Source organism: Hemitrygon akajei, chromosome 2, assembly GCF_048418815.1.
Source record: "Hemitrygon akajei chromosome 2, sHemAka1.3, whole genome shotgun sequence".
NCBI classification, from domain to species: domain Eukaryota; kingdom Metazoa; phylum Chordata; class Chondrichthyes; order Myliobatiformes; family Dasyatidae; genus Hemitrygon; species Hemitrygon akajei.
The window spans coordinates 104,547,071-104,564,144 of NC_133125.1; the positions used below are offsets into that span (position 1 = coordinate 104,547,071).

A 17,074-nucleotide genomic window follows, 5' to 3' on the forward strand; every position below is an offset into this window, starting at 1 on the left:
ACATCAACAGAAGCTCCAAAGACCTCATCTCTGGGAGAGAAAGGATCTTCACACACAAGACAAATACAGTGCCTGTAGAAAGTATTCACTACCCCCACCCCCCAGAAGTTTTCATGTTTTATTATTTTATAACATTGAATCTCGGTGGATTTAATTTGGCTTTTTGACACTGATCAACAGAAAAAGACTCCTATCGTGTCAAAGTGAAAACACATTTCTACAAAGTGACCTAAATTAATTACAAATATAAAACACAAAATAATTGATTGCGTAAGTATTCACCCCCTCCTAGTCAGTATTTAGTAGATGCACCAAAAGACCTATGACAACTCTGGAGGAATTACAAGCTTCAGTGGCTGAGATGAGAGAGACTGCACATACAACTGCTGCCCAGGTGCTTCACCAATCACAGCTTTATGGGAAAGGGGCAAAGGGAAAGCCACTGTTAAAAAAACTCACATGAAATCTAAGCTAGAGTTTTGCCAGAAGGCATGTGGGAGACTCTGAAGTCAGCTGGAAGAAGGTTCTATGGTCTGATGAAACCAAAATGAACTTTTTTAGCCATCAGGCTGAATACTATGTTTGGCATACGCCAAACACCGCACATAATCAAAACACACCATCCAGACCATGAAGCATGGTGGTAGCTGCATCATGCTGTGGGGATGCTTCTTTGCAGTAGGCTGTGGAAGTCTTGTGAAGGTAGTGGGTAAAATCAACGCAGCAAAATACAAGGAAATCCTGAAGGAGCACCTGATGCAGTCTGCAAGAGAACTGCAACTTGGGAGAAGATTTGTTTTCCAGCAAGACAATGACCCCAAGCATGAAACCAAAGCCACAAAGGAGTGGCTTAAAAACAAAATTAATTTCCTGGAGTGGCCAAGTCAGAGTCCAGACCTCAATCCAATTGAGAATTTGTGGCTGGACTTGAAAAGGGCTGTTCACTCAAGATTCCCATGCAATCTGACAGAGCATGAGCAGTTTTGTAAAGAAGAATGGGGGGGAAAATTGCAGTGCCTAGATGTGCAAAGCTGATACAGACCTATCCACACAGACTCGGGCTATAATTGCAGTCAATGGTGCATCTACTAAATACTGACTAGGAGGGGGCGAATACTTATGCAATCAATTATTTTGTGTTTTATATTTGTAATTAATTTAGATCACTTTGTAGAGATTTGTTTTCACTTTGGCACAAGTGTTTTTCTATTGATCAGAGTAAAAAAGGCCAAATTTAATCCACTGTAATTCAATGTTGTGAAATTGTAAAACATGAAAACTTCCGGTGGGGGGAGGCCGTGAATACTTTTTATAGGCACTGTACGTGGGCTACACTTGAACTTGAAAGACTGGCCCAGAACAGAGAACTCTGGCAAACTGCTGTTGGCGGCCTATGTCCCAGACGGGCTTAAGGAGAAGATGATTCAGAATCAAGCATTAACTTCAAGAACTGAAAAACATTTTAGTTACGCACTACACCAACATACCACTGCAGAAATAGTCAATACAACAGGCAGAATTGTGTAATCAGATACTCAACCATTAATCACCGTGCAGTTGCAGTCATGTATGTCACTCAAGATATACAAGCATGATTTTAATAAATTCTGCACCAATTATTAAGAACTTACACATAAGGAAAGTCACACACTAAATGATTAACATGGAAACACATGATTAAATTTGACTGCCATACGTTCTTGGGAGTGGGATGACAACTAATCCCCTCAGCAGAAAACAGTAATATACAGTATAAAATAAAGAAAGAAGACCATTCGGTCTTATGAACTTGCTCTATTATTCAGTAAAAAATTGGCTAACCTTCCTACCCACCATCAAGGATATGTATGCATCAAAGTGCCAGAAAAGGGACCTGTACAAGAGAGACGGATTACACCTACAAGGGGACCAATATCCTTGCAGGGAGGTTTGTTAGTGCTATTGGGGAGGGTTTAAACTAGATTTGCAGGGGGATGGGAACCAGAGTGCCAGAGCAGATAGTGAAGCAGGGGTGAAAATAAACGATGTTAAAAATTCATGCAATGTCACAAATAGAAGGGTTGTGTGTGGTGGTAATAATCTTCTGAGTTGTGTCTATTTCAATGCAAGGAGTATTGTGGGGAAGACTGACGAGCTGAGGGCGTGGATTGACATATGGAATTATGACATTATAGCCATTAGTGAAACTTGGCTACAGGAGGGGCAGGACTGGCAGCTTAATGTTCCAGGGTTCCAATGTTTCAGGCATGATAGAAGCAGAGGAATGAAGGGTGGATTGGTGGCATTGCTAGCCAGTGAAAATGTTACAGCAGTGCTCAGGCAGGATAGATTAGAGGGCTTGTCTACCAAAGCCATATGGGTGGAGCTGAGAAACAGGAAAGGTATGACCACATTAATGGGTTTGTATTATAGACCACTCAATAGTCAGCGAGAATTGGAGGAGCAAATCTGCGGAGAGATAGCAGACAACTGCAGGAAACATCAAGATGTGTTAGTAGGGGGATTTTAATTTTCCACATATTGATTGGGACTCCCATACTGTTAGAGGTCTCGACGGGTTAGAGTCTGTAAAATGTGTTCAGGAAAGTTTTCTAAATCAATATATAGAGGTATCAACTAGAGAGGATGCAATATTAGATCTCCTATTAGGAAACAAGTTAGGACAGGTGACGGAAGTGCGTGTAGGGGAACATTTTGGTTCCAGTGATCATAACACCATTAGTTTCAACTTGATCATGGTTAAAGATAGATCTGGTCCTTGGGTTGAGGTTCTAAACTGGAAAAAGGCCAAATCTGAAGAAATGAGAAAGGACCTAAAAAGCATGGATTGGGACAAGCAAGCAGGCTTTTTCCACTGAGGCTAGGGGCGAAAAAAACAGAGGACATGGGTTAAAGGTGAAGGGGAAGAAGTTTTAAGGGGGGGGCTTCTTCATACAGAGAGTGGTGGGAGTGTGGAATGAGCTGCCAGATGAAGTGGTAAATGCGGGCTCACTTTTAACATTTAAGAAAAACTTGGACAGGTACATGGATGAGAGGTGTATGGAAGGATATGGGCCAGGTGCAGGTCAGTGGGACTAGGCAGAGAAATGGTTCCGCACAGCTAAGAAGGGCCAAAAGGCCTGTTTCCGTGCTGTAATGTTCTATGGTTTTACAGTACCATCATGAAGGATCCCACCCACCCTGCTCATGGACTACTTCTCCCACCCCTAACAGGGAGGGAGCTACATAGCATCCAAACTTGGACTAACAAACTCAAAAACAGTTACTTTCCCCAAGCAGTAAGATTGATCAACACTTCCACCCACAAACCTACCACTCCACACCTTCATCCACCAATAGTTTATCATTTCCTGTTAGTCACCTATGTACACACTCCTGTGCCTAGTGTCACTTTATAGACAAAGTATGTTTCTATGCTATCCTACATATTTATAGTTATTGTTTTTTTTATTATGTTCTTTATCTTATAATGATTTTTATCTGCTGCATTGGATCCAGATTAACAATTATTTCATTCTCCTTTACACTTGTGTACTGGAAATGACATTAAACAATCTTGAATCTCAATCCTCTATAAACAGTCAACATTTCAGTGCAGGTCTCTTCATCAGGTCCTCCCTCATAAAGAGTCTTGGCGCAAAATATCAACTGTTTATTCCTCTGCATAGATGCTGCCTGACATGCTGAATTTTTCTAGCTTAAGATGGTGTCACTGAAGGCCAGCGACAGCTTACTGGTAGCTTGAAGGCCAGAAATTCAACAAAAAAACATTATTAATATCACCTTTCCTGAAATAAACTGTGGTAAAGTATCATTGCAAACTTTGATGAAGCAAATTCAAGGAATGAGCCCTGCTATTGTGTTGCAAAATCAACACAGAGAAAAGGAGTGAGTGATTTGGAGAGGAGTTTTGATGCCCATCCAACTAACCCGGATGCAAGGTGGATTGCACCAAGGGCCAAGCTGATTTGGAGAGGTTGAGAATGGCTTTGAGCTGGGCCAGGACCCAGGTCCTAATGCAAGGCACAATCCACTGTTTGGACAATTTAAATGCTGGCCCCGTTACACTGGAGATGCAGGGTGTAGAGACCGGAGGCAGGAGTCGGGCCAATTTCATTCGCTTTCCTGCAGTGGGAAAGGAAGCCATCAGAAAATGTGGCATATGTGAGACAATATTATTCAAATTATATACATCTTTAAATATCAACTAGTTCTTCACAGCTTTCACAATGTTTGAGAAAACATCAGACAAGGTGAGTAGTTAACTAAGTATCCCAATCAAAGAATAGTATATCCATGTCACTAAGAATGATGAAACGGGTATTCCAACGTCACGGAATGATGGATCATATGCCAAAATCATGTTATCCAAGCAGAGGATTGTGCTACACACTGATTCTACATAAACATTTGTTGTTTCAAATGAAATGGTTTCCTCTTTTTCCAAAATCCATTTAACAACATTCGCACAACACTTTTCCTCCTGGGACATGCACACACAATGCTTGTTGTCCGTAGTGAACAAGCTGCTTCCTAAATTAACAAACAGTGAACAAGAATGCAAAATGTTTTCTTGATTTCTTTACTTCCTTCTGCTCCTTCCTACCAACCAAAAGAAAATTAAAGTATCTGAAGCAATTTCTAACTTAAAATCAAGACCAAATATTTTTAATTTGTATATCTGTTAATGCTATCAAATCCTTCACTGCAAAAAGTTCCCTTCTAGCAGTGAAAGCTGATCTTAAAAGATGTTTGAAAAATGAAATAATTATACCGAGGAATGCATTGGTCAGTTTTTAGAAAACTAAAGTAAAAAAAAATGCCTAATTTGCCTGTACTCCCAAAAACACTATAACCATCTCCAATTCATAGGTATTGCTGGTTTCAGATGTTTTTTAGAACCAGATTTAAAGAAAACTCACTCATGCTCATCCTAATCTGCTTTTAAAACCAACTTGCACTGGTTTGGTCAATTTTATTTACTTATTTTTTGAACTATGGTGTGGAATAGGCCCATCCAGCCCTTTGAGCCACACTGCCTAGCAAGCTCCGACAAATGCTAACTTAATCATGGGACAATTTACAATGACCATTTTACTTAATAACCAGTACCGTAGATTCCGGATTTTAAGCCGCTACTTTTTTCCCACATTTTGAACAGCTTTGAACTCTGCGGCCTTTAATACAGAGCGGCTAATACATGGTTTTTTTTCATGCCGCCTCGTAAACATTTTGCCTCGTAACAGTAGACCAATAAAATTGATGAGTAGTTCACAGAGGTCCAATGAAATTGTACGATAAATCAAGCGCACTTTCACGATTAAATTATTGTAAATCAGTCATTTGTACTCACCCTCATCAACATGGAAAACACTCGAAGAAAAGCATTGTGCTGCCTATATGGCAGTTATTTAGTTTATAATATTTTCGCTTAGTAATTCATTTTCTAGTTAAAGTTAGAAGAGTTTTAACTATATTTGTTTTCTGTACTACATCGCGGGATACTATGACGTCACACCCGGTTTTGCCATGTCTTGTGGGAAAAATGCCGTTTGCGATAAACGGGAAGGAGGGGGCATTAGACCCGAGCGAAACGCTGCTTTTAAATGCCGTTTGCGATAAACGGGACGGCGGGGGTCGAGCGGCGGAGCGAAAACGCTGCTTTTAAGTTAAAGGCGATCAATAACTTTTCCTGGTAGGCTGCAGTATATATATTTTTTACCAGTCGTTAGGAGATATTGGAATGTTGTTCAGTAAAGAAGTATACGCAACGTATATTTAAAAGTAGCCGCGTTACGGGCACGGTTCGAAAAAAAGCATTTGCAATATGTATTTGTTTTTGTTACCACATGGATTTAATTAAAAGTTAAAAAATCCTCACGTGTAATATCTTTCTGTGTAAATATCTCATATTACAACGTGGGACACCTGCGGCCGAAAATCCGGTGCGGCCTAAAATCCGGTGCGGCCTTTACAAGTAAAAAATTGATTTTATTTCTAAAATTAGAGCCAGCGGCTTTTAATCAGGTGCGCTCTGTAGTCCGGAATCTACGGTATGTCTTTAAACTGTGGAAAGAAACTAGAGCACCTGGAGAAAACCCATGCATTCCACAGGAAGGTACAAACTCCTTAAAGACTGATGCCTAAAGCAGTAATAGCATCACACTAACCGCCATGCTACCATAGGGCCCTGAATTTCACTTACAAAACTCAGTGGAAACTTCAGAGCTTCATACAGATCAACAAAAAGAAAGAAAAATACTGGGAACTAAAGCAATGCCCACCAAATCCACCTAAATTAGTTGAATCAATGATTCCACTAAGTTACAGCAAGTCAAACAGTGCAGTGCTCTTATACTTACAGAGACATTTAGTTCAGCATTCCTGACCAAGTGCACTTTGGCCTCAAGCCTTGTATCTTATTTAGTCATTCAGTCATACAGCATGGAAACAGGTCCATTTAATTTAATTTCATTAGTTTAATTTGGAGTCTCAGGAGTCAAACCAATGTCACAGGGTTGGTTGCTTCACCTGAGTGGGTACTTCTGGTCACGCTCACTCAACTCCCTTCGTCCTTAAATAGGGTAACCTAAATTTGTCTCCCTCAGCTCCTGTAAGCCATTAGACATGGTGGTGATTTAAAGAATGGTTTAATGACTCTCTCCTTTCACTGCATTTTGCCCATATCCCTCTGTCCATGCATCTGTACAAACGTCACTTAAATGCTTTAATTGTACTTGCTTCTACTACTTCCTCTGACAGCTTGTTCCATTTAACTATCACCCTCTACTATCAACTATCACCTTCCTGAGATTTCCTTTCTCACCATAAATCTATGCCAGCGAACTTTAGACTAACCTAATTTTGCAAAGAGTTTGTGACTATCTACCCTATATGCCCACTATTTTATAAACCCTTTGCCTTCTGTGCTTCAGTGAAAGCAATACCAGTCTATACAACCTCTCCTAGTACCTCAAACCCTCCACTCAGGGCAACATCCTGGTGAATTGTTTCTGACACTCTTTCTAGTGCTAACACAAACTTTCTACAGTGTGTTAACCAGAACTACATATAATATTCCAAGTGAGGCTGAACCATTGCCTTGTAGAGCTGCACATGATATCTCAACTGTTATATTCAATACACTTGAGATAAGCAAGTTAATGGCTTCTTTAGCATCCTATCCAACATACTTATTGCTTATTTATTAACTCTTTTTTTTGTATTTGCACAGCTTGTTGTCTTCTGCACTCTAGTTGAACACCCCAGTTGAGCAGTCTTTCATTGATTGTTATGGTATTATTCTATAGATTTATTGAGTATGCCCATAAGAAAATAAATCTCAGGGTTGTATATGGTGGCATATATGTACTTTAATAATAAAATTTGCTTTGAACTTTATATAACTATATCCCTCTGTACATCAACCCTGTAACATGCATCAGCTTTAAAAGATTGCCAAGTGCCTTTTGTTATAAATAATTTGAAACTATATCCACGAGAGGTAAAGATACAACTGGTTGATCAGTCTATATTTTACCAATTTGAGAGAGGAACCAAATCCTACAATAAATCGTCAAGGTCCAAATTAACAGCAAGGACATTTCAGAGCTGAAAGCTGTCCTGGACACCAAGTATTTAGCATCTTCAAAGCAAACATAAATAAACATTTCACTAAACGTAGATTTCTAATATGTGTAATGTATGCATTAATAGGTGATTAATAATTGAATGCAAGGCTCCAAAATGCTCACCTGCTTTTTATATTTCATTTAGCATTTCCCCCAAAACAGTACAAAACAATTTATGCTTGACTATATTAGAAACCACTGCTTTTTTAAATATAAATAATACTTTTTATAAGATTTGCACTTCTTCACAAAATCATGCATCTTTCACACTCACTGGCAAAAAGTGTATAGCAGCTAAACGAATGGTTTATCACCTTTCTCATTTTTATTGGCTAAGTATTAGCACATTATCCACATGATGTAATTGTTTTAATCATGTAGCCTTTTAATTCATTCATTCCTATCTAAGGAATTTTCTGTATCTCATCTATAAAAGTGAGAATTTTCAGAGTGCAATGTTAATACCTTTGTCTTACATTAATTCCCCTCTTAGTTTAGTTTCTCAGCTCTTTATTTAGTATGCTTATTATTTGTATGTTTGTACTCTAAAATAAACTGAAATCTTGGAATTAAGACTGCTTGCCATTCTTGACTCCTTGAAGACCCCCAAGGATCAGAAAATAAACAAAGAACAAATAAATAGCAAACCAAGATGCACAGTAAGTTCGAAACATTAACCTACATGGGAAATTTCAGGCATTTATCCTGGAGGATTAAACCTATTTTCTCATATTAGAAACCAAACAAAGAATAAATTGAAACTGGTATGGAACATTTCAATCCAAAGTCCTGCATCATGACTACCAGGCTTATTCTCCACTGGCCTCCAAGACAGCAATTGCAGTGGAGTGAATATGGTACAGATACAGAGTCTTGCCATCTTCAGAAGTTTTCTGATGACTCTGCCATAGTTGGATGCATCAGCAAGGGAGACGAGGCTGAGTACAGGGCTACGGTGGGAAACTTTGTCACATGGTGCGAGCAGAATCATCTGCAGCTTAATGTGAAAAAGACTAAGGAGCTGGTGGTGGACCTGAGGAGGGCTAAGACACCAATGACCCCCGTTTCCATCCACGGGGTCAGTGTGGACATGGTGGAGGATTACAAATACCTGGGGATACGAATGGACAATAAACTGGACTGGTCAAAGAACACTGAGGCTGTCTACAAGAAGGGTCAGAGCCATCTCTATTTCCTGAGGAGACTGAGGTCCTTTAACATCTGCCAGATGATACTGAGGATGTTCTACGAGGCTGTGGTGGCCAGTGCTATCATGTTTGCTGTTGTGTGCTGGGGCAGCAGGCTGAGGGTAGCAGACACCAACAGAATCGATAAACTCATTTGTAAGGCCAGTGATGTTGTGGGGGTGGAACTGGACTGTCTGACGGTGGTGTCTGAAAAGAGGATGCTGTCCAAGTTGCATGCCATCTTGGACAATGACTCCCATCCACTCCATAATGTACTGGTTAGGCACAGGAGTACATTCAGCCAGAGACTCATTCCACCGAGATGTAACACAGAGCGTCATAGGAAGTCATTCCTACTCCACCCTCGGAGTGTTAGACACCCTGAGCCAATAGGCTGGTCCTGGACTTATTTCCACTTGGCTTAATTAACTCATTATTATTTAATTATTTATGTTTTTATACTGCTATATTTCTTCACTATTCTTGGTTGGTGTGGCTGTAACAAAACCCAATTTCCCTCGGTATCAATAATGTCTGTCTGTCTGTAAATTTATGATCACCATCAATTTAAACTGACCAGTAAGTGACAAGGCAACATAGTTAAATAAAAACACAAAATACTGGCAGAACTCAGCAGGCCAGACAGCATCTATGGGAGGAGGTAATGTCGTCACTACCTCCTCCCATAGATGCTGTCTGGCCTGCTGAGTTCTGCCAGCATTTTGTGTTTTTATATATTTCCAGCATCTGCAGATTCACTCGTGAGGCAACATAGTTAATTGTCCACTGTCTTCAAAGAGGGAAAAGGGAGGGTACTGCTAAAATTTGAAACACCATTAGACGTTTATAGCAGTATTCTCCGCAAAATTTACTTTAAAAAAATATCATATAATCGGTATCACATTTAAAACTAAACAAAAATCTGCATTGTCAAAAATACGCTCTTGTTAATATTAAGGGAGAAAAGCTTTCTGGAACAGACTATATACTTACAACTGGTAAAGAATTGTTGTTTTTCCAGCATTGTCTAACCCCACGATAATCACTTTATGCTCTAAAAGAAAAATAAATCAAAATTTAGTGGACCACAAAAGTATAAGCACATTTTATCAACACAAATAAAAAATTAAATGTTATGCAAGTAACTTGCAGGATTTTTTTCAGTTATGAGAATTAACTGAATTGTGTAGACAAAAATTTCAAGAGATAACAATTAAAGTAGGACAATATTTGCTATGTATGACAATCATACACCGAGTTACTTTCTTCATAACAATGAGAATAATTCAAGATCTGAGGATTTGAGAAAATGGCATCTAAAGCATTCTCATCCCTACATTGTTGGAACTTCTCAGCTTACTTCACCCAATTTAACCTGGCTATAAAAACAATCACTGAAATTCAAAGTACTCATATTTTTCATTTGTTGAACACAACTTGATGTTCCTATTTCTGGGAACTGAATAACAACATCTTTCATGTTATTATACATTATGGCTTACAGAGTAAAGCAGATTGCTGTTCTTGCTTCCATAGAGTAAGCATACACTTTTACAGTCTGGATTACTAAAATATGTAGCTTAATGCGATGTGCAAAAAGATAGAAAGTTTGAAAGGGAATACTTTTCAAACTAAGCCAAGGTAAAAAGTGTGCCAAAATATAAATGAAACTTCACATTAGCTCTGGGCACCACGGTAGTGTAGCAGTTAGCGTGACACTATTACAGTTTAGGGCACTCTGGAGTTTGGAGTTCAATTCTGGTGCCATTCTGTAAGGAGTCTGTACATTCTCCCTGTGGAATGTATGGGTTTTCCCCGTGTGCTCCAGACTCCTCCAAAAGTTCAAAGACATACCATGTAGGTTAAGTGGTCATTGTAAATTGTCTCGTGATTAGATCATGGTGAATCAGGGTTTGGGGCGGCATGACTCAAAAAGCTGGAAAGGCCCATTCCATGCTGTATCTATCAATAAATAAATAAAGATTTCCAGTGTTATGACACAATTGGGATTGACATTCTCAGTGCAAGCTAGTTGGTTTTGTCAATCTGTTCAGTTCTGGATCTGCTACTGTAAATAATAAGTAATTAGATTAGAGGTCAGATAATAATAGAAGTCAATACCAACACCATTGTGGAACAAGCATTGTGTACACTACAATGAAAGTTATTTAACGGAAGACTTACCGACTTTTGGAATTAAATGGAAATTCTCTTTACGAGAATTTCTCGATAGCAGACACACTTTCTTTTATTAGCCACATTGTATTTCATAATTACAACGTAGACAAAAACCTTGGTCTGACCTTCCTAGACTCTCCTTCACACAATTATTGCTTAGCTTTTGAAACAAATGTCCTTCTGAGCAATATCCACTCATTCATAGGATATGATTGAGAAGGATCACATATATTGCCCGCACTAAATGATCACAAGAATCTAGTACCAAGTTTTCTCTTTTCAACGATTATTCAAGCAAGAGGGTGCATTCTTTCAACCAAGAGACAGTGAATTTTTTACTATTTTCTGCCGTGCAGAAATGTAGATGGTCTGTTGTTTTCCTAGGTCAATATATGAGCACTAAAGGAATAACAGAATGGGAATGCAAAGTAAAATCAGAACACCCAAAACATTGATTCTCGGAGGCTACCCAAGCTTATTTGCTTACATTATTAGGCCAGGACATAAAACTTTCAAATTTGTGAATCAGATATTATCTGAAAGTACCCATATCATAATTTGCACCATCCCGTTGTGCTAATCATTCTGCACAGGACTCATCAAAAGAGCTTTAATAAATGCTAGATACTACTGTAGATATTCAGCAGGCTGGATAGCATCTTAGAACCATAGAACATTACAGCACAGAAACAGGCCTTTTGTCCCTTTTTGGCTGTGCCGAACCATTTTTCTGCCTAGTCCCACTGACCTGCACCTGGACCATATCCCTCCACACACCTCTCATCCATGTACCTGTCCAAGTTTTTCTTCAAAGTTAAAAGTGAGCCTGCATTTACCACTTCACCTGGCAGCTCATTCCACACTCCCACCACTCTCTGTGTGAAGAAGCCCCCCCCCCACCCCCAAATTTGAAGAATGGAAAGTAAAAAGCCTAAGAAACAGATGTTGCATGCCACTGGTTCCTTGAGCCTGCTCTACTATTAAATACGATTATCTGAAAAGCTTAGAAATATTTATTGCAAACAATTTTGGCCATCTAAGACACACTATTGATCTTCCCTTAAAAACACAAAAGACATTATATGGTTAAGATGGTCTACAGAAAAAAATTAAAGCAGGCAATTCTGCTTTTGTCCATGTTATAAGAACATAAGGAATAGATGCAGGAGCAGGCATCTGGCCCATCGAGTCTGCTCCTCCATTCAATAAGATCATGGCTGATCTGGCCATGGGACTGATCTCCACCTACTTAATTCCCTGACTATGTAAAACTCTATCCAACCTTGTCTTAAATATATTTACTGAGGTAGCCTCTACTGCTTCATTGGGCTGAGAATTCCACAGATTCTCCACTGTCTAGGAAAAGTAGTTCCTCCTCACCTCAATCCACTCCCCCGAATCCTGAGGCTCTGTTCCCTAGTTCTAGTCTCATCTATCAGTGGAAACAACCTTCCTGCCTCTATCCTATCTACCCCTTTCATAATTTTATATGTTTCTACAAGATCTCCTCTCATTCTTCTGAATTCCAGCGAGTACAGTCCCAGGTGACTCAATCTCTCCTCAGTCTAAAACCCTCTTCTCTGGAAACAACCTGGTGAAACTCTTCTGCACCACCACTAAAGCCAGTATTATCCTTCTCTAAGTAAGGTCACCACAACTGCAAGCAGTACTCCAGGTATAGCTGCACCAGTATCCCATACAGTTGCAGCATAACCTCCCTGTTATTAAATTCAATCTCTCTAGCAATGAAGGCCAACATTCCATTTGCCTTCTTGATAGCCTGTTGCACCTGCAAACCAATCTTTTGTGATTCATGCAAAGGCCCTCCCATGTCCCTCTGCACAGCAGCATGCTGCAATTTTTTGCTATTTAAATAATAATCTGCTCTTTCATTTTTCCATGTCTTCTGTAATCCATGTTCACCACAGGTTACAGAAGACATAATGTATGGAAATCCAACTTTATATAAATTCTCCCATAAGTTTTTATAGAATTTTTCAAGATAGAAACGTTCAGTACAGAAATGCATACTTTTCTTTAACAAACAAATACAGTATATGCTCCATTAGTTTAATTATAGGAAGTGTTCAGGTCAACACAAAAGATATTTGACAAAATGAAAGAACTATCGGAAATAAATGGAGTGATATATAATCTAATGAATTAATATTTTTCAACAATATGTAACAACAAATTCCAGTTTCCAATTCCATTTAATTTGATACAGGGGGTGAATCATTGGGAAGGTTTGTAGAAATCTACTGCAATAACAAATTAATGAATTAAAGAATGTAATGACAGTAGTTATATACACCCAGGGATATGTTACATCATTTTGTATAAAATGGGCACCCAGTAGCATAGCAGTTAGCACCACACTACCGCTTGGGACATCAGAGTTCAGAATTCAATCCCATCATCCTCTGAAAGGTGCCTCTGTAAGTCTTCCCTGTGAAATGTGTGGGTTTTCTCTGGGTGCTCTGGTTTCCTCCCATAGTCCAGGTAGGTTATTTAGTCATTGTAAATTGTCCCATGATTGGTTTAGGGTTAAATCAGGTTTGTCCAGGATGGCTGGCAGGTGAGGGAAGTGGTGGCTAAGCTTGAAGGGCCAGAAGGGCCTATTCCATGCTCTATCTCAAAATAAATAAGAATAAATAACAAAATATATAACAGTGCTGTAGGAGTTAAACTAAGTCCATGCTGGCTATAATCCCAATACACAATAATGTCCTCTTTCTATTACTCTTGTATTTACTGACCTACACTGTCATATAGAAAAGTCGGTTTACAGAAAGTTCTCAAGAACCCTTAGATAACCCAGGAATTCCTCCTAATTCAATATGTTAAAAAAACTACCCTATTAACAGGAAAAAACTAAATTCTTAATAATGCCCTACCATTTGATAGATGTTAATTTCACTTTAACTACCGTAGATTCCGGATTTTAAGCCGCTACTTTTTTCCCACATTTTGAACAGCTTTGAACTCTGCGGCCTTTAATACGGTGCGGCTAATACATGATTTTTTTCATGCCGCCAAAAATATTTTGCCTCATAACAGTAGACCAATAAAATTGATGAGTAGTTCACAGAGGTCCAATGAAATTGTACGATAAATCAAGCGCACTTTCACAATTAAATTATTGTAAATCAGTCATTTGTACTCACCCTCATCAACATGGAAAACACTCGAAGAAAAGCATTGTGCTGCCTTTATGGCAGTTATTTAGTTTATAATATTTTCGCTTAGTAATTCATTTGTTAGTTAAAGTTAGAAGTGTTTTAACTATATTTGTTTTCTGTACTACATCGCGGGATGCTATGACGTCACACCCGGTTTCGCCGCGTCTTGTGGGAAAAATGCCGGTTTGCGATAAACGGGACGGCGGGGGCGAGCGGCGGAGCGAAAACGCTGCTTTTAAGTTAAAGGCGATCAATAACTTTTCCTGGTAGGCTGCAGTATATATATTTTTTACCAGTCGTTAGGAGATATTGGAATGTTGTTCAGTAAAAAAGTATACGCAACGTATATTTAAAAGTAGCCGCGTTACAGGCACGGTTCGAAAAAAAGCATTTGCAATATGTATTTGTTTATGTTACCATATGGATTTAATTAAAAGTTAAAAAATCCTCACGTGTAATATCTTTCTGTGTAAATATCTCATATTACAACGTGGGACACCTGCGGCCGAAAATCCGGTGCGGCCTAAAATCCGGTGCGGTCTGTACAAGTAAAAAATTGATTTTCTTTCTAAAATTAGAGCCAGCGGCTTTTAATCAGGTGCGCTCTGTAGTCCGGAATCTACGGTAATAGTGCTAAACTGTCGAAAGATTAACATCCTTGCTTTACCTAAATATCAGGTATCAGACACTAAAGTTAAATAATTGATATTGAATTTAGGCTGAAGATCTAGATCAACAGTTCCCAACCTAGGGTCCACGGACCCTCGGTTAACAGTAGGGGTCCATGGCGTAAAAAAGGATGGGAACCCTTGACCTAGATGATCCATACAAGAACTGATCCAAGACTGATGTTGCTAACAATGGATACCGAATATTAAAAAAATCAACACATCTATCCAAATGGTCTATGTAACATTTATAAAATTGGATTATCCATTACTCTTTCTGCAAGCTATGCTATTAGTGCCACTTAGTGGTTTACTTGTATAAACTATCAGCCATGTGGTGCAGCTGAGAAGTCTTGCCCCATGACACTTTCGTAATACGAAGTGTTTTTCATTCAACACCAATAGCACTCTGTATCTATCTACACATTTTATTGCTAAAACTAAACTATTAAAATATTGTCATCAATAAACCACAAGTTCAATAAAATTGGCACTTATCTTCCCATTCTGCCATAATATTTTAAAATAAAATATACATACTATCGGGGCAACACGAGTAAATCTGCAAATGCTGGAAATAAATAAAAACACAAAATGCTGGCAGAACTCAGCAGGCCAGACAGCATCTATGGGAGGAGGTAGTGACGACGTTTCAGGAGACACACACCCTGGGTTTCGGGCCGAAACGTCGTCACTACCTCCTCCCATAGATGCTGTCTGGCCTGCTGAGTTCTGCCAGCATTTTGTGTTTTTATACATACTATCAGATCTGCTTTTCCATTGTTCTCATTTTTTAAGCATTCTATTCAGTCAAAATGGAAATTACACAATTAAATTCCTAAAGACAACTTTATTACTAATTCCTGATTCACTATCAGCATTATAAAATTAATTATACAGCCATAAACACACAGCTGTTTATTCAGGTCTGCTAGTGCAAATTAATTGGACAACAGAAACACCTACGACAGGCTGCTGTTTTTGTTTACAGAACAGCATTCAACACCGTTATCCCCTCAATACTAATCAATAAATATCAAAACCTGGGCCTCTGTACCCCCCTCTGCAATTGGATCCTTGACACCCTCATCAGGAGACCACAGCTAGTGCAGATCGGAAATAACATCTCCTCCTCGCTGACAATCAATACAGGCTCACCTGAAGGATATGTGCTTAGACTGCTACTCGACTCTCGCTATGCTCCTGACTATGTACCCAGGCACAGCTCAAAAGGAATCTATCTTTTCATCTCAAAATTTTCAAATGGCACAACTATTGTTGGCAGACAAGGCGATGCTCAGGAGTGAGATCTGTCAGCTGGTTGAGTGGTGTCGCAATAACAACTTTGCATACAACTTCGGTAAGACCAAGGAATTGATTAGGGACTGTAGGGAGGGGAAAATGGGAAATTTTCAAAAGGTGATACCTCAAGAAGGCAGCATCCATCATGAAGTACCCACACCATCCAGGACATGGCCACTTCTCATTGCTACCATAAACAGATGAGGTACAGGAGCTTGAAGCTACACATTCAACATATTAACAACAACTTCTTCCCCTTCACCATCAGATTTCTGAATGGTTCATGAGCCTGTGAACACTACCTCACTATTATGCTCTCATGTTGCACCATTTATTCTTATTGCAATTAATAGCAATGTTTATGTATTGCACTGCTCTGCTGCTGCAAAACAACACATTTCATGGATTATCTCACTGATAATAAACCTGATTCTGATGCTGGTTCTCCCCCACAATTCAAGGTGTTTCAGTGGATTTTGGGAGTTACAAAGTGCTACTTAAATACAAGACTTGCTTTCAAATTCAGATTATAAATTAACATGAGTTCAAGCTCAATAAGAAGTTGAAGAAAGCTTACTGAACTTTTAAAAATGGTCTTGAATGAGACATGGTTGACCTTAAAGCAAACATAAATCACAGCTTTCTGCAGATGCTTTCACATAATTTTCAGTGTAACATGTGGAATACAACTCCACTGCAAGAGTTAGTACCAGGAATTGGAATGTTACTGTGACATGTACCAAGATACAGTGAACAGCTTGTCTTGCATAAAGTTCATACAGATCAATTTATGACGCAGTGTACTGAGGGAGCACAGAGTAAAACAATAACAGAATGAAGTGTAACAGCTACAGTGGAAGTTCAATGCAGATAGACAGTAAGATACAAGATCCTATCAAGGTATTTAACAAGTCATCCAACATTAA

The 17,074-nt window shown here is 39.0% G+C and overlaps 1 protein-coding gene across 2 annotated transcripts in view; it reads right to left on the reverse strand.

The window, feature by feature from the left end:
* Window positions 1-17,074, reverse strand: part of arl5a (ADP-ribosylation factor-like 5A) — a 52,104-nt gene that overhangs the window by 27,279 nt on the left and 7,751 nt on the right. For both annotated transcript variants that reach the window (XM_073026710.1, XM_073026702.1), the window contains exon 2: window positions 9,812-9,872. In XM_073026710.1, the coding sequence (XP_072882811.1) occupies window positions 9,812-9,872 (61 nt within the window). The remainder of the gene's footprint in view (window positions 1-9,811; window positions 9,873-17,074) is intronic.